The sequence below is a fragment of the Plectrocnemia conspersa genome, unplaced genomic scaffold, assembly GCF_051122295.1.
Source record: "Plectrocnemia conspersa isolate PC_06_02 unplaced genomic scaffold, ASM5112229v1 ptg000002l, whole genome shotgun sequence".
Lineage (NCBI taxonomy): Eukaryota > Metazoa > Arthropoda > Insecta > Trichoptera > Polycentropodidae > Plectrocnemia > Plectrocnemia conspersa.
In genome coordinates, this window is record NW_028277166.1 from 3,865,248 (window position 1) to 3,889,893 (window position 24,646).

A 24,646-nucleotide genomic window follows, 5' to 3' on the forward strand; every position below is an offset into this window, starting at 1 on the left:
ATTTTATGTTTTACTTATTAAAAAAATATTTTATTTGTCCTAAATCAGCCATGTTCTCAGCGATCACGTGAATTCTGCGTGTATTTGTTTTTGTGTATTGACTCTTGAGAAAAATAGGGTGTAAAAATTTGTAAACTTTTTTATGTATTTCATAGCCTCTATTTATATTTATTCTCAAAGTTAACCATGTTTCAAATACTATTATATAATTTACAGAATAAATTTTTTTTTTATACTGGTAGATATTCACAATAGAAAAATGTCTAGGTATGTTCGAATGTGAATTTCTAGAGTTGCGTTGATGTCTATATCTAGAAAAGCACTACTTCAAGCTGCTGATCAGGATTTTACATAATCCAGAGACAAGAAGAACTCTACCCAATTAACAGTGCTCGTGCCCCAAGTATTGTATAGTAGTGTTTCAGTTAATGGATGTATTGTGGTCTACCTTTAGCTATAAGAGGTACAAATTTATTGTTTCGTTTACACAATTTGTACCTTTTATAGCCATGTCCACCTTTTATTCTTATATATATTTAAATGCCTTTTGTATAAGCATATTGCTATTATAATAAAATAATAAACAAATAACCACATTGTTGGAATATATTAATTTATTTTCGTATTTTACAAGCGACTTTTTACGAAATAAACACAATAGTAAAGTAATAATGAATAAATAATTTGGTCCCGGAAAAATAATACCGTTGTCTTTTCATTTTTAATTTCGTTAACAATGATTCTAATAAATAATAATAAATATTTATTAATATTAATAATAAAAAAAACATACGTAAGACTAGTATGCTGCACGGATCGCCGTCGTTTCTATATATTTAAAGCTTTCTACGTTCGAATATTAAAAAGTTAAGGCATTGAAATAATCACGCTTCGGCCAATCGACAAATCGCCGTCGGTCGCCGAAGCATTTCAAAATTTTGTACAGTCAATGTTCAAGTAATTGATGCTTATTTGTAATCCGTATCATAAAGCGGTTTCTAAAGTAGTCGGCGACGGGCATTTCGGAACGACGTTTCCGTTGATCTTTCTGATCGGATCTTCTTTGACTGGAGTCAAACTGGGTGGAGTTTGATTCAAGAATTGAAGCTTTTGAGCTTGGATCATTTCTGCTCTTGACAATTTACCGGGAGATGATTCTCTATTGTTATTTTCTATAGAGATAGGAACGATTCCGTTCTCCATCATGTACGATAGAGTTGGCGTATTTGTTGGAACATTTTCAGTAATGATCGGTATAAGATTTCTCTTGACGTTCACACCCTTATTCTGTACTTGCTTGACTTGAAACGTCGAAAAATCATTGATGATTTGCTCCTGATCTTTATCGTTAGAGCTATTCGGACTCTCGTCTTCGTTGAAAGCTTCCGGAATAGGCGAAGATAGGACATCTGATCTCGGACTCGAGAACCGCCATTGCGTCTTGGGCGACAATAGTATCTTTGGTGTAGTCTTGCTCTCTTTGATCAATATATTAGTTCTGGACGGTGACGATGGATTTATATTATTAGTTCTGATGACTCTCCGGTGCGTGTACGTCTTTGGCGAGCCGCTTAAATCTAAAATATTGATATTGGAAGAGTTTGGATGCGTGTTCGTCCCAATATTTCCCGTTTCTCTGGAAAGTCTTAGCCTCTCAACGGCCGACGGCTTCGCCGATGGTTTCGTCGGATTCAAATTGAGCTTGACTCCGTGTTGAAGAAGCAACTTTTTAAAATCCAATCTGGAAGTCTGCGGCGGTGGTCCTAAACGATCAGAACACGCCGGCCGATCAGCGTTAAGATTTTGAGCCCAACTGTTCCTTGATCTAACATCAGTCAAATATCCAGTTTCGGGTAATAATTTACTCGGAGTCAATCGTCCCGAAATAGAATTTTCAGAGCTACCCGGAGATAAACTATTGGTCGATAGAGCTGGAGAACCAGCTCTATCTAACGGAGGACTCTTGATATTAGTCTTTTTCTTAATCTTATGTATCACGGCATATAATTCTTCATTGGACATGGTCGATTTAGTCGGTGAAGTGATTTTATTGGCAATTTTATCGACCTTATCGTGAGTCGGAGTTGAGGCTTTGAAACTACCGTTACTCCTCGGATTGATCGGTGACATCCTTAATGATTCGTTTTCTTGATTGCTTAGATTTAACGGTATCTGTTTTTGAGTGAATGTCGATACTTGATTCATCAAACTTTGCTGTTGTTGATTTTGATTCAAAGATTTAGACGATGATAAAGTGTTGTAATTGTTGAGTGGTTGGTTTTGAATTTTTCTTTGTTGCAGGGTCCAATAAGTGGAGTCAGGAGCGAAGTGGTTTGGCGATAATGTGGACGTATTTTTGTATAAGTTCGGATTGAAAGTAGAAGTCGGCGGATATATACTCGACGGCGATAGAGCTGGTTGTGGCACACTTTGTGTCTGAATCGGCGTTTTTAACGGCTGTCTGATGTAATCGGGATTCGATTTGAGTGGCTGATCAGCTAAAGGTCGATAGTCTGCAAAACGATCATATGAAATTAGTAATTATTATATATAAATAAATATATTGAAAAGACTACTGAGAAGTAAATAAAGCAAAGACAGAATTTTGGTAATCAATAATTTTCTTCTCCCCTCCTAGTTTGTTGAAATGTATTAGGTATCTTAGTCAAGTACTATGTTTACTAGAGTGATTGTAATAAAAACTTTAAGTGTAATAAAAATTCAAAACACCGCTCTATTGTCCTATACATTTCAGATTTGGGTGTGCTATTTCAACTGGATATAGAAAGCATATGTAATAAAGCCTCTAATACGTTGGGATTTGTGATTCACATCAATTAAAGAGTTTGAAGGCATTGTGTGCCTTGTATATTCACTTATGCTTTTCTGGTCTGGTTGCCAAGGTTTCTCAGATACATGTACATAAATTAAAATAATATAAATATGATCCATTTTTATTCCTACAAGGTATATCGGAATATGATTCTTGGGAATGTACTTGGGAAAGCACTGATTCATGCTGCTGTTTGAGAATATTAACAATCCGAAGATTCTGGAACAACTTCATTTTAGTGTGCCATATAATTACTAGCGCTTGCGTTCTCAAGTATTGTTTAAAATACCACATGTAAGAACAATATTGGATAACTCCCCAATAAGCATAATATCTGTCAGATTGATTTGTTTTTATACAGGTACTCGCAGTTGGTGGACGTATTGTGGTATAGCCATTAATGTAATTATTGTAAATATGTTTATATGTATAACTTTTTCTGTGCAGGTGCAGCTGTTATGCCCTGTACATGTATTTAGCTATAAAAAAATATTTGAAGAATAGCCAACATGAAAATTTATCCATTAAGGAAATTTTAGTATAGTGACACATGTCTGCATGAGTAGACTATAGAGTTACAAAAATGCGCGACTCTTCTCGGCTAGGTAAAGTAAACTCTAATGCAGCAGTTGAAGGGATTGTAAAAAAATCACATTAGGAATTCACAATGAAATCGATGAAATATAAAAACTTGAACTTCACTTCAACGTCATAGAACATACTGCCTTCGTTTTATTTACTCTCATATTACTTAAGAAGTGAAATTTGTATAATATATTAAATAATATTTTCAACAAAAATCTGAACCTAATCATAAGTTCATGCCACAAATATACCGATTAGAGATTAGAACTGTGAAAAATATTTAAAATACAGTCCTAATCCCTAACATGAATATGAGTATTTAACATTAGACAATAAATAACGAGCAATTAACATTTATTTACATTCCAAATAAATAATTGAACAAATCATACACTACCTTTTTGTCGTACTAAAAATCCGTGCTACCCGACAAAGCGTCCATTTAAGAGGATATTGTGCATGGTGCATATTAAGAGCAATGCAATACGGCTCTAGGGTGATTCGTTTTGGTTTCGTGCCAAAGCCTGAACTTCGTCAAAAAAGGAACAAGAGGAAGAGAAGAGGTTATGTTGTAAGCGGATTGACATGCGTTAACAAACATGGTGCATTAGGCAATAAAATAAAAATACACAAAAACGTTGATGCATATGTTGTTTTGTATAATATGTTGCACACACACAAAAGTTAGATAACACACTCTAAATATACAAAATAATAAAACACACACACACAAAAAAAAACTTAAGAATACCATGCACTCACATATCAAAGCAATGAAGTGTTGATATGCTGTCGATACTGTACAAAAAAGTGATCATGCAAAATTATTCATTGCATAAAATTATAACTCGTATATACATATTCACACTGTGCATATTTTAATTCATCTATACAGTAAAAAACTATTAAAATAATATTTCTATTCACGTGTTCTATGCGTCTTTAGGAACTATGTATAGATCTTACGGAATCTATTAAATGCTTTTTAATATATAAAACATTGATTTTTATATTATAAATATCTACAATTAAACTGCAGGCACTTTTATTACCACACAATATTTTGATTCAGTGATGATATACTTTTTTTATTGTAAAGTGTGAAGATATAGTCGGAATCCTCAAAATGAAGATGGATAGATTTTAATGAAAACCTTCAGATATCATGAACAGACCACAACTTAAAGGTTTTGATATTATCAAATTTGAAATATAGATTAAGAGAAATTTTGACACCAACACAATTTAGGGAAAATCTTAACAATCTAAGATGGCGATTTAATAGTTTTGGTATTAATATATCTAGTGATTCACTACCAAATTTTAAATTAAAAGAATGAAATATTATTGTTATGTATCTATATTAAGGGATGCAAATAATATATTTCAAATTTGATCAGAACTAAAACAGTGTTTCTTAATTTTTTTGCTATAAATTACCTTCACTAGAATTACAGCCTTATTTTTTATATAAAATGAATGACTTAACTTATGAAATAAATGTTAATTATATAAATTTCAATATTATGATCTTATTTACTGGAATTCAGCAAATAATTTTAAACAGGAATTAAATAGTAAAAAAGCTGTTCTGATTATAGAATAATAACAGTATTATTGTAATTTATATTTAATACTAAATCAAGAAATTGTGTGAATAAAGTGACTATAACTTAATCAGTAATATGGTTAAAGTTAACAATAAAGAATGACGCAATATATTTGTATGTAAATATTATGAAATGTTAAATATCAAAAGATTCACTTAAACCTATATAAACTATTTTAATAGTATTTTTCGCTGTATATATTCAACTTGCATTTATTAGTCTTTTGAGTTAAAAATATTAATATATTATATTATAAAATTTACATATTTACATCGATATTGCACATATGCAGTCCATTTTACATTGTTTAGTTTTGATTTATTATGCATTATTATTTATGTACATATAAAAACATTAAGCGAATAGACCCATAGCATCGATTAAAATTTAATAAATATAAAATAATATTAATGCGTTTTAAAAAAAGGCGACTAATGCATAATACAAACTTAATTATGCTTAATCATGCGTTGCATGTAAAATAAAACATAATATTATTTGTACTGCAGTATTAACCTAAGTAATCAGTGTCTTTAATCAGCGATGATGGATGTGTTTGGCATGGGAGACGCACAATAACCCAAAGAACCACAGCCAAATGATAAAACCACAACCAAAGGTGAATATAATATTATGTACATAGTTAGTGATTGCGTCCATCACCAAATTTCAGTGTCGAAATCATTGGAGATAGACAAAACTTTTGCTCTGTGTTGCAGGCTGTCATTAGGTATTGTGACTCTGTTTGGGGTCAGGATAGAGAAATAAGCGACTTTGTTCAAACCATTAACTGACATCATTGAAGCATTAGCCACTTTGTAGTAACTTTGCATTATGACAACACTCCGTTCCAGCCTACAGGCGATTCACCATATAAATATACCAATATAACAAAAATTAGTCAATGACCCATTTATATAATCAAATAATTTTTATTAACTGTTTTCCACATTGGGTTGGAACAGAGTGCCTTGTACACTGTGAGTTATAAGCAGAAGAAAGTTGCTTTATCACCAAATTTCAGTGTCAAAATCACTGGAGATAGACAAAACTTTTGCTCTGTGTTGAAGGCTGTCATTCGGTATTATGACTCTGTTAGGAGTCAATACGAAAGGATAAGTATGACCTTTAGGCATTTGAATCTCTTCAGATTCTGAATCAGATGTTTCATCTACCTTTTTGAGCTCTTCTTCAAATTGGGCGTTTACATAAGTTCTCGGATGGCTATATAAAGAAGTGTTAATGGAATTGAATGAAAATTTAGACAGTTCACTCTCAAAGTCTTTGAAAAACTTCAGAGGCGTAGGATTATCTAAATCATCACTAAACTTGAACTTTATATTGTTTAATTCACTATCGAATAGGACTTTATTGGTTAATTTAGGCGATACCGTTGAAGGATAGTTGATTTTATCTTTCAACAGATCGGCCGCAATCTCAGATTGTATCTCTTCGATCGATTTAGTGATTTTTGGAACTAAACCAAAATTTTCAGGACTAAGGAGTCGTCTAATCGGCATCATTGGCGAATTAGCCATTTTGTAGCTATCGCTACGTTTGACTCTCCTAATATTTTCGAGCTTAGTCTCGTTTAAGAGATTCACTACCACTTTTGAAAACGCCGACAGTTTTGTTTTATTGCAATTTTCATATTCTGGAGATAGAGTATTATTTTTAGAATGGAACATTTTTAGAATTTCGGCGCTTTTCTTATTCGGTTCAAACTCGTTAGGATTGGGATATGGAGTATTTTTGAGGACACAGTGTAGACATGATTCGATATCGATACTTTTACACACACATTGCGAGAATCTCGCCCCGTTTTGAATCTTACCTTGGTTATTATCTTTCGTAGGCGAAAGGCTGATACCCTCGGCTTCTTGGATATTAACGTAGGCTCCCTTGGTTTTACTCCGTGGCGACATGGGTCTCAAAATATTGGTAGGGGTTACGATATTCATCGGCGGCATTCTCACGACTTCGGACGTCGGTACAGGACTGGTACAATTAGCATTGGGCGCTCTGATGATGACTTTTCCAAGCTGCGGCGATAACGGACGGGTTCCGTTCATGAAGTGCTTCTCAGGTTTATTTACATTAACAGCTACGACTGTAACATCTTTTGAGTCACACTCGTCTATTGATTCTGATAACTCTTTAACGAAAGGTCCGGGTTCGAACGTAGTATGAGCTCCTTTTCTCCGTTTAAGACTATCTGAAGAATATACGACTTTACCGGAAGAGTCTAGAGTGACTTTAGCTCCATACCGCTTCAACGATTCATTTGTAGCATCTGATAAATGATCGTTACAGTCGATTCTTTCTGGTGTTATATTAGAAGGAAGTTCATTCAACGACACATATTCGGTTTCATGCAACTTTCCTGATAGAACTGTCTGTAGATTACGTTTAACTACATCATTAGAATAATATACGCCACCTGTATTATAAATATTTACTTTCTCATTATTGTTTCTCACATCAGCGATTGTTACGTATTCGCCATTATCACCATAAATATGTTCGATCGTTTCAGGTTCTTTAGGAACAGCAGCTTTTCTCATTGAGAGTTTCTGAGGGAACACTTCTTTAAGTTTGCACATTAAATTATTGAGAGGCATTCTATAAGAGCGAGTGTTCTTCTTAGTTTTAGCAGCAATAGTCTCGACGGGTGTAACTTCGTTAGATTTATTTACAGACTTGGGTTTCGGACAACTATCTTTATCGACATACACATTATCATAGTTTGTAACTTCATCATTGAACACAATTGTATCTAAGTCGGTTTCTTGCGGTGGAAGCTCTAGTTTAGGTCTATCAGATATCTTTTGATTAGTCTTTGCGTCTTGCTTGCAACTCTTAATGCTTTCATCGTCAGAATTGTTTGGTGTAATCACACACATTGATGGTATTCTAGAACTATTGATAGTAGTCTTGACTCTGATTCTTTCGATCCGATCTACACCTTCTATATCGGAAGATTCTGAATAATCCATTTCGGAACAGCTCAATTTACCTCCATGAGCACTAGATACAGAATCATCAATCGGTGAGCTTGATGTATTATGACCAGAATCTGGCGATTCTGCTCCTGTATTAACAGTACATTGTGTATGTATTTCATGTACATCTGCAATAACAGTCTCTTGAGCATTCTTCTTTGATTGATTCAGATCTAATTGATAGCTATTTCTATTCTTAATGTTAGTATTACGTCTGATTGTAGCCATTTTATCTGAGCTATTCGAGCAGCTCCTTTCCAGATTAATTCCAGAGCTACCTGAACTGCTTCTACTTTTATTTAAGGTAGAGAGAGAACTCTTTCTTTCCGGAACAGTGGGACCAAGAACTAATGATCTATCGCTACCAGCTGCTAAGAGGGTCGTGCAAACAGTTCCTGCTGAGCTCGTAGTTGTGCTGGTTGAACCTTTTCCGAATAATTCATATTCACTTTCAGCTGTTAAGATCGTTTGATTGCCGGATGAGTTCGAAAACGTGCTTGTTGTATGTAACGGAGTAATTGGGAGACTAATCTCTTCTTCTTTGAGTGTTTTCAAACCTGAATCCATATGGAAAGATGTGTAATATCCTTCAGTGTCGCACGAAAACTCTGAACTAGTTTCCATATCGTCGTGGAAGTCTTGCACAATATCAGGAGTCAAAGTTCCTTCACTCGTAACACTACCAGATCCTGATGTGTTAATGAATCTTCTACGACTCACAATTGAACTAGGCGGTCCGTGAAGCGCATTGATCGAATTACTCGAAGTAGCCGCTGAGGTAGAGCTCCTTGGAGCCGCTGTAGTCGATGTGATTTCAGATCCAATGCTCGTACGGCCAGATTCGGAACTAGCAGACCAGTTTCCGCTCGAAGAATGAGGTTCGTCTTTCATAGGCTCATTAGTTCTTCTGCGCCGACTAGTTGAGCCTACTTCTCTTAATTTCACAGCTAAGGTCATGGCGCCTGATACGGGAATACCGATACTCTTTTCAGACGAAGAATATGAATTATTTCTCTCGTGAGAAATCTTTCTATCCTGCGTCTTGCTTATGGTGGCGTTCTTCTTCCGTCTCATCGTGACAGTTTCATAGATATTAATGTCGTCAATATCTTGAACTGTTGGAGACTTGCTGGCCTTTTGCTTTTCGGGATTGCTCTCGCTTGGAGAGCGGTTGATGAGGCGCAACCGACTGCGACCCCATTGTCGCAACGAGTTGAAGTGCGACTTTTTATTTTGGACTTCGAAGGGACTCTTCTTGAGTAGGTCGCTGGAGTGTGATCGCATCACAGCCCCCGAGTCGGGGCTCTCAGGTCCGCCTGCAGGGCTAGAGGCGTCTCTGGGGTAAATAATACATCAAGGAAATTAGTACGGAAATCTCACAACTATGAAACTAAAGCATTTTGTTATACATAAATCAATTCACTGAAGCAAAGCTATACATATTATACATATACTAAGAGCAGTCTATAATTTTATTAATAAACCCGCGATATAAAAACTTTAAAGTATTGTTCTCTTCTCAATCTCAATTTATCATAAAATTACGAAATGCTCTTTGTATGTGTATAAATATAACTTTGCTGTTGAATTTTGCTTTGAAGTTTTAATAGATTATAACTTTATTTTTAATTCACACAAATATGTACATCTTGGTTGAAGTAAAATGTACATAAAAGCTTAACAAAAATGGTGATCATTCTATCATAAAAATATTTAGTATAAAAATCGTCGATCGTGCTCGATTGAGTAAAAAAGTTACTGTTAAATTCGTTTTAGGTTCTTAAAAGCAAACATACCACACATTTAGTGCAAAGCTTTAATTTGTGGTGTTGTTCGCATTATGCAAAATGTGGATATTAATAATTGATAAAAAATGACAGGCTTAAAACCTACGACAAGTCGTTATGTACATAGTCTCTTTTGTCGAGTAGAGAGATTAACATAAAAGTGATTACTAATCGAAAGTTTTAAGCCCTGTATTATGTGACAACTAACAAGCGTCTAAGAAGCTTACCCCGCGATTGCATCTCTAATTTCTTTCTGATCTGTGCCCGCTATTGTATTTCGTCTTTTACCGCGTGGTTTCCTGGAGCGCGTTCTTCTCCGCACTGTTTGCGAATCGTTGGTTTGATTCCGGTCGCAGCTTGTGTCTACGTACAAGAGTGATCGACGGGAGACGCACATTCTATCGAAGCCTCTTCCAGATATATCTATAGGTACGAGTTCGGGGCAAAATCTAAAATAGAAAAAAATATAGATTACTTATTATTATGATTGTATTTAAGTATATTTACTTTAGATGGCTCTATGTAGTTTCGGGTAAATACACCTAAAGCACGAGGGTGAGTCAAAGGAATACCGTAAATATTTTTCATCTTTTATTAAATAACTTTTCTAAATTGTCTCTTAGGCTTTCTAAATACTTAAAAAGTAATTTGCTACTTGTAGAAAAATCTTTCGATTGAGTACCCAATCAATTGTTGTACCTCTTTGTCAGATCTTACTAACCTATTTCTTCACATCACCTTTTTGAAAGGTCCAAAGATGTGATCAACACTTCTCAGGGGAGAATACGGCAGACATGTTGAAAAAAGGCCGTGTATTACTAGTTCACCTCACCTTAATTAAATTTTACTGGTGAAAATATTTTACACCATACAGACCGTACAGAACTTTTATTCGTAAAGAATTTTATTAAGTTTTATCTTTTCACTACTCAAAAATGAATGCAAACGGCTATTTTATGCTAATGCTGTGCTTACTTCGTACTGCTACATTTACAGTTATCATTTGACTCTCCTTCGTACAATTCATGAATTTCATAAAGGCTCGTATTTTTCGGGTTGTGGTCAGAATTTATATTAAAAGGTCAGAATATAAGTGGCTAGAATAAATCGTAGGTGGTCAGAATTTATATTAAATGGTAAGAATTATTTTGACAGATTGACAGAATCATTTTTATGTCAGTATTTATTACAGTTCATTGGTTAGTATTTATAAAGAATAGCTAATATTTATATTATAAGGTCAGTTTGAGGTTGTTTTAGGGCCAACTTCTTTGGTTGGGCTCGCAATATTGTCAGATGGCAACCAATAAACCAGGCGTGTTTTCCGTCGCCACTGCCCTGTCGTTATTCCCGCTTCGTTTGTCGCTCTGAATACTTTCGCGTTCTACATACAATTAAATATATTTGTTGCAGATTTGAGAGTTATTCGTGGGGTGTTCAATATTCTAACCAACGTTTGCTCGCTACCAAATATCTTACAAAATAAATAATTTATTGCCAATTTATATTTATAAATGTTATAATATTTTTTTATTCCATGATCGTCCTATATTTTTTTATATTTTTATTCTAACCATTTGATATTTATTATGACCCTGAATAATACAATTATGTTCATTCAATATTTTAATTCTGATCGTTCTATATTTTTATTCTGACCATATGTTATTTTTATTCTAACCATTTGATATTTATTCTGACCCTAAGTAATATAATTATGATCAGGCTATTAATAATTTTTTTACCGAGATTTGATTTTTATTCTGACCCAAAGTTGATTTAAATTCTGACCATTTAATTTTTTGCCTTTCATAAGCCTGTTCTCTATTTCTAAATATTATACATGTATTTCTGCATTCATGAATAAAATTTAAAAAATGTATACTTGGATGCTATAGCGATGAATTGTTCCTCCGGACTGGGAAGTTTGTGATCTATTGGCTCGTCGTCTCCGGAACTGAATCCTCCACCGTCTGACATATCTTCATGCGCTAAAGTTACATTTGCAGTGATCTTGGACACTACACTTGGAGCTACTGTGGCGTCGCCTAGAGCTTCGCTGGACGTCCACTTTCTCAGTTCTTCTATAGCAGCCGGCTGAAATATGATGAAATTATATGCATTACTGTTTGAACAAACATTTTCAGAAATAAATATGACGTTATAATTATCACCAATAATGATATTGATCTTATTCAAGCATTAGACGATTTAGAAATAGTCAAAAGTATGATGTCTAATTAGTTGGTGGATGATTATATAAAAAATCACTAGTTTTCAAATTATAAAATATTATAATTTGAAAACTAGTGATTTTTTAATGTCAACAATCAGCTAAATACTATATGATATTTTCATTTATATTATATTATTAGAATTTTTTAATGATTTTTGCCTGTGATGGAATATAAATGTATTTATTCGTGAATAAAATGTATTTTTTTAGTGAAATATAATTCTCAAATTGATCAGATAATTAATTTGAAGTGGAATATAAAAAAACTTTCAGGATTTTGGATTGGAATTTTGGCAATCGTATTCATAATTCCATTAGTGGTAACATATCTATGCGAAATAGTATTTTTATCATTATTATTGATGATGTCTTTGAACAGACTACGGAGCAAGCCCTGCGAATAAGCATTCGAATTAGTACTTTACTTAAAATCATTTTTTAGATATATATTTTTATATATTATTTATTTAAAATGGGGTGTTGATAATATTTTTTTGCAGGGATTGCTAAATTTGTTTGATTATGCTCTTGGATATTTGGGTTCCATGGCCATATATGGCGAGTTGGAGGTGAGGGCAAAAAATAGAAACGAGAATGTAGGAAGTGTAAGCGGGCAGTTACAAAATTACAGTCGGATCTCTCGGCGTGCTTTGAGGAAGGGAACCGGTTTCGAGCGGAATTTAGTGGGTAAAGTTATTTACTCTTGTCCTTTTGTGGTTCTGGACGAATGCCCGCGACTGGGACTCTCCATTCAACCGAGAAAAAGCCGATTCGGTCTTGTGATAATTTACTCTACCGACAGTAACTAAGGATTTTCGCCACGAAGTTATGATTAAGTACAGTGGTACATTTTTGGAGAACAATCTTTAAGTAGAGAAGAACAAGGGCGGTAAAAATAAAACATATCGGCCTTGTACAGGTGAAGAGTCACGAGTATTTAGTTATGACAATGATTCAATCGTCTCAATAAAAACGAACTAAAGAGTCAAGGCTAAAAAAGTACGTCAAGTTCGATCAAATGTCAAGGTTATTTTTACTGTTTTCTTCGATGATATAGTATGTCAGATCGTACGGTCAATCGATAGTTCACCTTAATGCTATTTGTGAAAGACAATTCAAATAATACAACGCGAATTGTGAGAAAATCATTATTATATTCTGTACCACGATAAGACATCAGCTCATATTTTACTGCTAATTCGCGATTTTTGGCCAAAACTCACACCTACGACTTTAGCGAACCTTTGTTAGCGCATACAAAGACAGAATTTGAATACAAGTGAGCTGAAGATTATACTAAATTTTATTTTACAAATGTTTTTCGGATTGTTATGTAAGCCATTGAAGTGTTTCTAAATAAAGTCGTACTGTAAATCTAAGAGAATTTAACAATTTATGCAAAGAAATAAATAGTTTTGGTGCATAAAGTTATAGTGCTTTTTTAATTAAGATTTAAAAAATATTCGTAAATGAGCAAAAAATGTTTTTTCAATTGTAGTGATAAAAAATGATAAGTGTTAATTTATTCCATATTTAGTGGATTTTTAAAACCAAATAAATTGATTGAATCTCTTTCTTTAGAAAAAAATAGTTATTTTTGCGATAACATGGCTTGAAAACGGAGACTTTGGAACAAACCCTGCGAATTATATTTCAGATATTGCTTTATAATGTAAATTTGTGCTTTTCAGATATTGGTTTATAATGTATAATGTAAATGTAGTTGTTCGCTAAAAATTAAAAGAAAATCGGGGGTAGTACTATAAAAAAGTTTGCACTGCGTTATTAAAGCGATTTCCAAATTTGTTATTATTTTTTTTTCAAAAAGTAAGTTTCAGTTTACCTATATCACTGTAAACTTTACTTAAACTTTAGATTTCTATTAGAATGTATGTATTTTTATTAAAGTTAGCGCCCTAAGTCGAAAAAGGTTTTTATTTCATTTCAAAACTTTAATTCAAACGTAAGCTTACCATAACTTTTATTAGTTCGTACAAATAACATTTTTTTCGTACAAATGGGCATTGTTTGTGTTGTGATTTTTTTCTTAAAAAACTCGAAAAAATTCACATATTTTTTTCATGTAAAAATAATTACAACTTTTCGCTATACGGCTCAATATGTTATAACAACATATTTTAAAATAAAATATTTTTATAGTATTTTTGAAAAATGATAAATATTTCTAATTCTATAAAGCGCCTAAAGCTTACTAATAATGTAACAATAAACAAGTTGCGAGTCACACTAACAAAACAAATTTAAGTTTCGCGCATAATGCGCAAGATTGTGAGTGCATTGCGCGAAACATTTGCCGACAAAACCTAAATCCTCTAGTACATAATTATTATTAATTTATTTATTATTACAAATCTGACTTTTAGTACTTGACAGGTTTCCCCAATGCGTCATGATGATGAATTATATTTTGAATATCAAATTATAATGTATTTGATCCAAATTTAAAAAATAAATAAAAAACATAAACAAGAAACATTTGACAATAACTGATGAGCCTGATATTGTTTGTTAAAATCGATAGAAAAAAACACTCATAAATATATGTTATTATGGAGTACGAAGCACGAGGTTTTGAGCGCAAAGCGCAAAAGCGCGCGTCTGCCGACTGACCAAAGATCTCTATTACATAATTATATTTAGATTGAATGGAAAATATATACATAAATAAGTTCTTGTAAATTTAAATTAATTTATTTTCAAATTCTAAATTTGAATCATAAAAAACATAGTATAAGAAACGTTGACAACAGCTGACAAGCTGGTATCGTATTGTTTGTCAAAATTTATAGAAAAAAAATCGACTTGCCAGAGAGAGCAAAACGCGATATCACGAGATATGTAGAGCAAGATTATGAGCGCAAGACGCGAATTTAAGATAATTTATAATAAATTTTATTTTATTAAAAAAAATACTATGAATTTATGTTAACTAAATTGGCATTTCAAAATTCGCAAAAAGTTTTTCTAAAATTGTAAAGAGTGTCATAGCTGGTTTTGAAGCTCAACGACTCGATTCTACTCGACAACAATTTGTAATAAATCAGTTACCCGTCTCGTCTCTATGTCGACATCTACTTTTTGTCGAAGTTTTCTCTGACGAGATCCCAAGACTGGAGTACAGAGCAGAGGTGGCGAACGTCGGCCCGCGGGCAAACTTGCGCCGGACGGGTCTGGAGTTACCCTTCCAGCTGCTTCGTACATGTCTATCAGACATTTTGGCCTGAAATAAAAATAATTAAATATTAAAACACTTTGTATGCGGGAGACGAGAATTTTCGTTTTACTACGCTTATGGGTTAAAAGCGGGAGAAAAGGACGAAGCTTTTTTTTGTACTGCGATGTTGGGATTTTGTTTAGTACTACTTTAACACAGTTGATAAATAATTTAACAATTGGACCCGGATTAACCCGCATATAAAATGATAAGGGTGTTGTTACAATACTTACTAGTAGATGCTGCTTGCTACCCCGTTGTAACGCATCAAGTAGATTAACATTATACAGATAAGATTTTATAGTTAATCTCTATCTACTTAAGATATACTTTTAATAATAACTATACATATTATATAATGTATATAACAATAACTCACTTTGTGTTGCTCTCAAATAAATTCTTGATTAAATCAGTGTTGCAAACGTAATGATCTTTCCTCAGCGCAAAAGCCGACAAGTCTCCCTCAGCTGTAAAAAATAATAATAATTAAAAGTGACATAAAAACATTAGCAAATTAGGATGATAATCACCAATCGAGTGATATCTCTTGGGTTTAATATCACTTTTAGGTCTCATTTGGATGCACGACACTATCTCAATGCTTTTTTACCGCAAACTGTCGCTCCTCGGCTACTTGAACTAATTATACTATCGCTGATAAGGTCTTATCAATATAGATATGATTTTACTTAAACATATGCAATAGCCAAACACGATGTAACATAGTAAATAAATAATAATGACTTATAATTAGGACCGGTTTCGGATAAAGCCAATAGACGAGTGTTACAAAGGATAATATTTAATTAAACGCTCATTAATGAAGCTTTTCGAGATCCTTTGCTATTTTATAAAAAAGTCTATGTAAATAAATGGAGGGGAAAAAAGGAACAAAGGCGTAATCCAAAAGCTCAAAAATATAAAGGCGGAAAGGGGAAAGAGCTAATTGAAATATTCAAATGTTTTGTTACTTTAGACTTTGGAGTATATCTGCTGCTGTTTGTTTTAACTAAACACGTGCGATGATGCGTTCACAGTTCGCAATTATTGATACAATAACCAAAACATTTTTATCGAAAACTTTCTTTTGAAGATTTATTTTATTTTAATGCGCCAAATCGAAAATTATTTTTATATTTAAAACCGTTGATAATAATTAAATAATAATATTTCTTATTGTCCGAAAAACGACGACGGGCGTCTATACCAAAATAAGTTTTAATTGTTTTTGAGAAATTAAAACATATAATATACATATCATAAAATAAAATGGCAGTTTCTTAATTATATGTTGTTTCTCATTATATATCAAAAATTGGATAAATTGTCAATGTTATTGCCGTTGCAACATTTTGCAAATTTATGAGTTATTGACTCTTGAGAATTGAAAATTGAGTTTTTATTTACATTGATTTTTTTAATGAATCCATCATCACTCTCTTTATCCCACAGAAACGAAAAACAATGTGTGAAAGTATGAGTGATATTTTTAAAATTCAGTGGTTTAAAAAAATATTATAAAAAACTAGGCCATGTAGCGATAATTTTTATACTATTTCTGTAAGATCTTCATTATTTTAAAACAAAATAAGGCATACCATTGATTTTAATACTACTAAATTTTTTCAAGAAACACTTCTGCTTTACTATAAAATAAAACAATAGCTTCACAGACTTATCTTTACATCTCTATTATACAATTACACGATTTAACACTACACCTAATTTACAAATTATTACCAGGCATTGTGTAACTGTATCTGATCGATCTCTTCACCAGATAGTAGTAGTAATTAGTTTAGTAATTCAATGAAAATCTTGACGCCTTCATTTACTACTCATAAAGACAGCATCTTTCTGTAGCAGCTGGACCGTGTCTCTGAGAAGTTTCCGAAGCGAGTAGACAAAGCGACGTCAAAGCCGATGGAACTTGATAATTTTGTTACCATTAGAGATAATCATCGGTGAATAAAGTCAGGTGTCCAGGGCGAAAGTGCTTATTGTACCATTCTACCAAGGTAGAAGAGGGCAACGGAGCGTGAATCCTGGACGAATTCGCAGACAAGGTCGCATTGAATTTTTATAAAAATGATGTCATTTTAGGAAACGCTACGTTAGGTGGTCCATTGCCTTTGTTTCTATTGGTCATACGTGAGGCGTTACTTAAAATTTAATTATGATTCAAGACATGGGTAACATGGCAAGTGGCAACCCTCTTCAAGTTCTGGATCATTCATGATTTATTAAGGGTCTCTCTTAAGGTTGAGAGAACATACGTATATCATAGAAATGAGGACTATAAAAACAGATGTAGCATTCTCATAAGATATTCAAATTCTTTAACAATTCAACTTGATTGAATCAATGCTTAAAATGTTTAAAAATATTATTAGCAGCAAAAATGACATTGCCTCATCACAGGGAGTGAAGCAAGAACATGATTCTCCATATCCGCAAATCATACTTGTGATGCTCGATTAGATATGACGTCACATCTGGATAAATTTGAGCGATTAGAGACCACCCAGGTGAAATTTTAACAATAACTACTTATAACACAGCATAAAAACGGTTTTGAGTATTTTGTCCAGCAATAAAAAAACTAACGATATCTTTAACATCTTGTATTTTTTATGATTGATTCTACATAAGAAATATGTCAGTTTTGTGCTAATATACGATAGTCAGATTTCACCTCAGATTTCAGGGTTCGTTCCACCGACGCTAAGCATGTTTAATGTTTGATTCGAGATTGTTTACATATTTAAAGTGGTTCGTACGCAACGTCTGGGATTTTTCATCGTTCCGAGGTGTGTTTGCTCTCTGGGTCCTTATTAAGAATTCCTTTATTCCTCAAGACGGAAAAAGAGGGAAAAAGGACGATAAATTACGGTTTGCGAAAGGTGCGCGAAAAAAAATATGAGCAGAGTAATCTCTCATAGACACTTTATCTGAACTTTAATACTTTAACGCGTCGACTTTTTTTGATTTACAATACTATATTTTTTCCGATGTTGAATAACGTCTGCAAGTGTGAAAAATGTTCCTGAAAGGTATTTGCATCTCAAAGGTACTTTATTAACGAGTGGCGATTTAACAAAGAAAAAAACTCCTACATAAAAGATGATGATTAAGCATTGAAAGGTCGAGGTATATTAGCATATAAAATAAATTAATTTCAGTCTTTAAGTATATTTAAAATTTAGGCGAAATTGCTAAAAATATTTTTCAGAATTGCAAGCATCTTTTGTCCAATGAATTGTATTAAAACAAGATTTATGAATTATGTATACACTTCATTGTAGTAAGCTTTGTATAACAATGCAAGGTTGTGGAGCATTGTATTTTGCAAATTTAAGGCGTGGACTGAAAAAGCAGAACAAAATATGCATTGAATATACTAAAGCCTCAGGATATATTTATAGGGAACGCGTGAAAGATTTTTCAAGGGCAATGTAAGGCTCTGTTAAAAATCAGTGAAGAATATAGAAGCATATATGTATATCAATAAAGATATTGATGGCATTCATTATGTACTTTGTGGATACAAAAATATTTTTTATTATTATTATTATAGCAAAACCTCTAATGAATAGATAACTTACGATGTTGTTATATCAGTATAAAATAAACCACGATCAAAATTTAAAACTTCCAACACAATACTACTGATTATTTTCTCAACGCATATATTGAGAATCCAGTGCTATCCTTCTTGTGCGAGACGGTCGAAAACCGGTATTCTCCTAGGTGTGTAGATCTCAGAGGAATAATGCCTACTGAATTATGAACCGTCCTCCATCCAAGGACAGGTTAAGAGCATTCCTTAAGTCTAATTCCTTCGGAAACGTCGTTTCGTTCCACCTTATCGATTAACCGCATGAAGAAAGGGAGACTTGTGACCCTTTTAGAGCAAGTCATCTAGAAGTAGATTCAGTTTCGAGACCCGCCCATTGGGTTAATTGCTTTTTCAACACTATCGATACATAATTGGGTCTAATTAAGATGAACTTTGCTTTGATAAAACAATTGTGTATGGGGTAAGATGCGGTTATAAATAAATGCATAGGACAATATGTACTTATATAACATTAGAGAAATGCACTGAGGATTTGAGTAGGTGTTTTAGATATTTTGGTGTGAGATGTTCCCACCAAAGGACTGTAATTACTAAATTTCGGGTTGCCTCTATGGAGTGAGAATAATCGATTTACATATTTTACTTTTTTAAGTGTATAGACTCTGTGTGAGGTGTATTGTGTTGCCTTTCGAAGATAGCCTTCAGGTCTTCGGGATGATGGTCTCACGACCGCAGCCCACCACGAAACCAGACTTGATCGGGCTTCTTTGAAGTGGGGAGTATGAGTGAGGTGGTAAACCATTGTTTTTCAATTAAAATTTTTAAATTACAGTATGTAAATAAAAAAACGAAAAACTAATGTCAAATCTGACTCAAACATATATATTTAAATAATATATAAGTGTGCAAGAAGTAAAACAATATAACCGTAATCGTGAGTGTGAATAACTTGATAAGTCAAAAAACATTTTTTTCAGTTTAAGATTCGATAATATGTGCAAACTATATTTATTTCTTTTATGATGTTTTTGTAATTGATAATATATTTTTTACGCAAAAAATGAATAATTTTAAATATTGTGCATCTCCAGTTGTCAACTTATTCACGCGAATAAAATTTTATATTGGCTTACATGTTGTATTATTGGATCTGAATTTGAAAATATTAAAGTATTTTTTTATTTATTATATCAATTATTATAATATATATCTGTAAAACAGTAATGTCGAAAATATAAATAAATATTTTAGATTCAATACAGAAAGCAGTTAAATATTTATTTTTCTGATGAAAGACATTCAATTAGAATATTGCATATTTATTGGAAACGGTAAAACCTAATTTAGTGATTTATTATGAGCCCATTTGAGCTGAAATTTCCATACGAAAAAGCAACGTATTTTTTATTATGCCTCATAAACCGACGGTTTACGATGCGTTTACTGTATTTTCTACGTAAAGTGAGCTACTCCGAGTAAACATCGAAGTTTGCGAGCATAAAGTGATGGCTATTTAGCATTATTCTATATAGAAAAGTAGAAGAAGAAGCGTGTTAGCCTATTAAAACATCACGATTTTGTACCGGAGTCTTGAAAGATTCAGATAACGAGCAGACGTGACGCTCTAAAAAGAATTATATTAATATTATGTGTTTTATATTAAAATTATTGCAGTTAATTAATCAACAGTCGATTCAACAGAACGTTTAATTTTATCTCACTTGAGATGGAATATAAAAAATAAATAAAATAAACGACGGTCACGAATGGGAGAGTTGCAAAAAATAAAATGAAAATAAATACAGCACGAGGGGAAAATTCCGTTTTCGCAAAATTAGGTTGTAAAAGTACGAGAAAAAATATACATTCAATTAAGGATGTTGAAGGGTTCTTGGGGCTACGTGCAGTAAATTGAAGTCGACACGAACATTTCGTCAAATGGCTTGGAAATTATGGTAAATCATACAAGTCTTGAAATCAAATCGAAAATTTTTTATAATATGATTACATTTTTAGAAACTGTGATTAGAGAAAATAGATATTAAAATAATTTTGTATTAACTATTAACTCAATATCTAGTTTCACTTAAAATACAAGAAACTGGTATTTTCACGTATTAATATTCTCACGCGGCAAATTCGGTCAGGTAGAGAAACTTAAATAAAGATTATAAATTTGATTTATTGATGTTTAATCCAATGTCTCATATTTTTATGTACCTTCATATTTTAGAAGAAAACCCTTTGATAAAATCCGGACTTAACTCGGGGTAAGTGTATGATAAAAGTCCACGTAAAAACGTATATGATAGTCGAATTTGTCACCCCTGAACGCAATATAGGGGTCAAAGAACGGATGAAACTATCCTGGGGGCAAATATGTATTTCAGGAAGTGTTTCCAGATAGAAATAGTGGCCCGGAACTTGGGATATGAGTTCCGGAAAAAACGTGTCCCAGAGCATTCCATATAAATTGACTATTTAGCGTCAATATTCCCTTCGTTAATCAGAGTTTTCTTATTAAAATTTCTAATCAAAATGATAAAATAACACAATATCAGTATAACTACAAATTATTTGGATTAAAATTGCTAGAAAATTATAAAATACATTTATAGAATTGAAAAATAATCTATGAAAGATATTTTAATTGGCTTGAATCACTGCCATTTTTGTTAGGTTACATGTGAAAAAGCAGTGTACCATAAGCATTATTTGCCGCAATAATATGTGTTTAAAAAGGCCGTGTTAGTTACTCATCGTAAAGTGCAAGGTTTGTTTAATAGTATGTTTATTATAAACCAATAGCGTTATTAACAGGCAAAATGTGGTAACATGATTGTGCCGACCACACACAAAAGCGTAATTGTCTCAAAGCGTTAATTTACTGTTATCAAAATGATCATCCATCAACAAGCAAACAAGGTAATAGCGTAAAGGATTTGGACCACACAGACGTCGTTACGACCACATAAATAACACGAGTTTTGAATATTAGAACACGGATATAATAAATCAGCGCATCCACTAGATTCCCGTTACAATGCAATACGACCTTGGATAATGCCCATCAAGCGAACGTCGCTTTTTAAAGACATATACCTATTTCGCTAAGCGACTGAAACGATTGGCTGGATGATCAGTGCATAATTTCGATTGGTCAGCAAGCTTTTCAGCTCTGGATACTTAAGCCTGGACTCCGATGAGGAGAAGGCACTCACCAGCAGACAACTGCCGCCCGCGGACAACATACGATCATGGACGCACACATCTCGCCGCCAGCTTCTCTACCATCGCTCGGACAATATACTATCGCTGCCATACCAATCAGAACTTTGAGGATCGTACACTGAAATCATCCCTTCGCCAGCTTCTCCACCACCGCTCGGAGAAAACATCTCGCCATTTAGCGTCTATCGCAATATATGTAAATATATTATAATAAACATCTAACTAGATTCCACCCTGAGTCTCACTGGCTACGAAATCAACACATGGTTCCCAACTCCTAAATGATGTTAATTGAAAGTATGAAAAACCGAATTTCATGATAAATAAATCTGTTGGCATTGATTAACTTAATTAGATTTTTAAAAACATAAAAATTGTCAATTTTTATAAATAATTCATTGATTAATATATTAAGTTTACACATATGGGCGTGAATAACTTGACAAGTTTTTTTTTATTTATAATATAAAAAGAAGTATGGAAAAGGCTATCCGTTGTCATTAATGAACATGAACTATAAATATAATAATCATATTTCAGGAATAAGTGTTTAGAAATTTTATTTATGAAACGGCTTCTTAGATTAGCCTATCGAAAAATCTACGTACGTTAAATATCAATAAATAAAAGCAGGCATGAGACTTCTAAGATATTGGAATCAAGAAAAATAAATAAAGGGTGTTTTAACTAGTTCAATCACAAAATGACATGATTGATAAATATTATATTTTATAACATCTGTTTCTCTACTTTGTAAATATCTTACTCTGCTTACATTTACCGTTTCTGTCCCGGAATTTCTCAATTTAGATTTCACATGAAAAATAATGGATTCAGCTTCGAGTAATTAGTAAGTGGTAACATCATAAAAATACACGTGAATTCCATATTATTAGTGTAAGCAAACGCACTGTTAATTTTAATGTAAGCAAATTTTGCATAGCTATTCATTAGGGACATATAACAGGCGCGTACGGTGAGTTACATTCCATTTCGCTCGCTCGCGTGTTAAGTGGCGAGAGTGAGTGAAAAATAAGGGCGTGCGTTACATGCGTTCCGCACGCCTATTTATTCTCACTCACTCTCGTCACTTAACACACGAATATATCTCACCATAAGCGCATGTAATATAAATATCTCTTTTTGCATAAATATTGAATGTGATCCATTAAAAAAAATGCTCAGATGTACCATTAAAAAAAACTTATTATATCCCCCCGCAACATAAAAAAATATTAATAAATCGTAAATAATAGCAAAAAATTTAAGATATTTAATATGTACCGTTTTAAATATCACTGTCGTTAAGTTTATAAAAAAAAGTTGAAAGATTAAACAATTAACATTTGTATTTGCCTACTCTTTCTGAAGAATCGTATATTAATCTATGCATGTAAATAAAATATATCAATAATAGCTCTCTAAAATTAATTACAGATTTATTTTATTTCACACTTGAAGTATTTCTTAAATAAATTAAATTTAATTACATTTATTTATACAAGGTGGCGTAAAAAGTATGATCCTATAAAAAACACCAGATTTTTAAGGATTCGTAACTTATGTCATCAGAACAGTCATTGACAGTGTGTAGCAGAATGACGCAAAATACGCAAATAAGAGTGTTTTTGAATCGAAAAATTTTCGTTTTTAAGAAACGGAAAATTGTCACATTATTCACGAGAAGCCTTTCCATCCTTTTAAAGCTATGTTTATTCTGAAAATGTTATTGGACCTCACTTCTCAGAAGATGCTGCCGGCAACGTTACGTTACATGTATTTTTCAGACCCAAAGTAGACGAATTAAAATCGGAGGACATGTGGTTTCAACAATAAGATCGCCAGGTATTATTGTTCAAGGGTTTTTCTTCAGAAAAAAATATCCCAAGCGCTATTTGACATTCGAAAAAAAATAGATAGCTTAGCAAAGACTTCAGAAAAAATATGGATAATGCGGTAAAAATGAGTCAACGTTGCATCAACATTAGAGACAAACATTTATTATTTTCTGTATATCAAGATGCAAAATTAAGAAGTTTTAATTGAAATATAATATTTTTGAGCCGTCTTGTACATATGAATAAAAATAACTCAAAATCAGTTTAACGTTGTATTTACATCAAAAACATCAATATGTATTTAAAATTTAGGGAATTCACGGTATTTTAAAAAGTGCAGAAAATCTTATAGTGAGTCATAGCTATTGATCCAAACGTTTGTGAATATCAATTTAAAACAAATCTCTTTTTGTTCTTAGTTATACTAATTACATACACATAACGTCTTTCTCATTAGTTGTTGTAAGTTGATATATATTTTTAATTTAATTCAAATTACAGTATCAAACATCTAAATGTATGTATCAACAAAGAATTCGGTCTCATATTCTGTAAGATACGAGTTTCGAAAATCATCATAATATTCATGGAATACCATATGATTCGTATAATATTCATAGAGATAACCACCCACCCGAATATCTCATATGGCAAACGCAATAAAAACTCGATATTTGGCATAAGCCATGCGTTTAAATATTTTCAC

General features: G+C 32.7%; 1 protein-coding gene across 2 annotated transcripts in view; it reads right to left on the reverse strand.

Annotated features, from left to right (window-relative positions):
- Positions 1-599: 599 nt before the first annotated feature.
- gukh (NHS actin remodeling regulator GUK-holder) overlaps positions 600-24,646 on the reverse strand; it is a 170,421-nt gene continuing 146,374 nt past the window's right edge. Inside the window, exons 1-7 of one of the 2 annotated variants that reach the window (XM_088205352.1) lie at positions 15,822-15,908; positions 15,668-15,758; positions 15,123-15,294; positions 11,703-11,914; positions 10,045-10,266; positions 6,863-9,366; positions 600-2,513 (exon numbers count right to left, since the gene is read on the reverse strand). In XM_088205352.1, coding sequence (XP_088061478.1) covers positions 985-2,513; positions 6,863-9,366; positions 10,045-10,266; positions 11,703-11,914; positions 15,123-15,294; positions 15,668-15,758; positions 15,822-15,867 — 4,776 coding nt within the window. In that variant the 5' untranslated portion in view covers positions 15,868-15,908 and the 3' untranslated portion in view covers positions 600-984. Of the gene's footprint in view, positions 2,514-6,862; positions 9,367-10,044; positions 10,267-11,702; positions 11,915-15,122; positions 15,295-15,667; positions 15,759-15,821; positions 15,909-24,646 lie in introns of those variants that run through there. The other variant, XM_088205351.1, reaches the window with a different exon arrangement.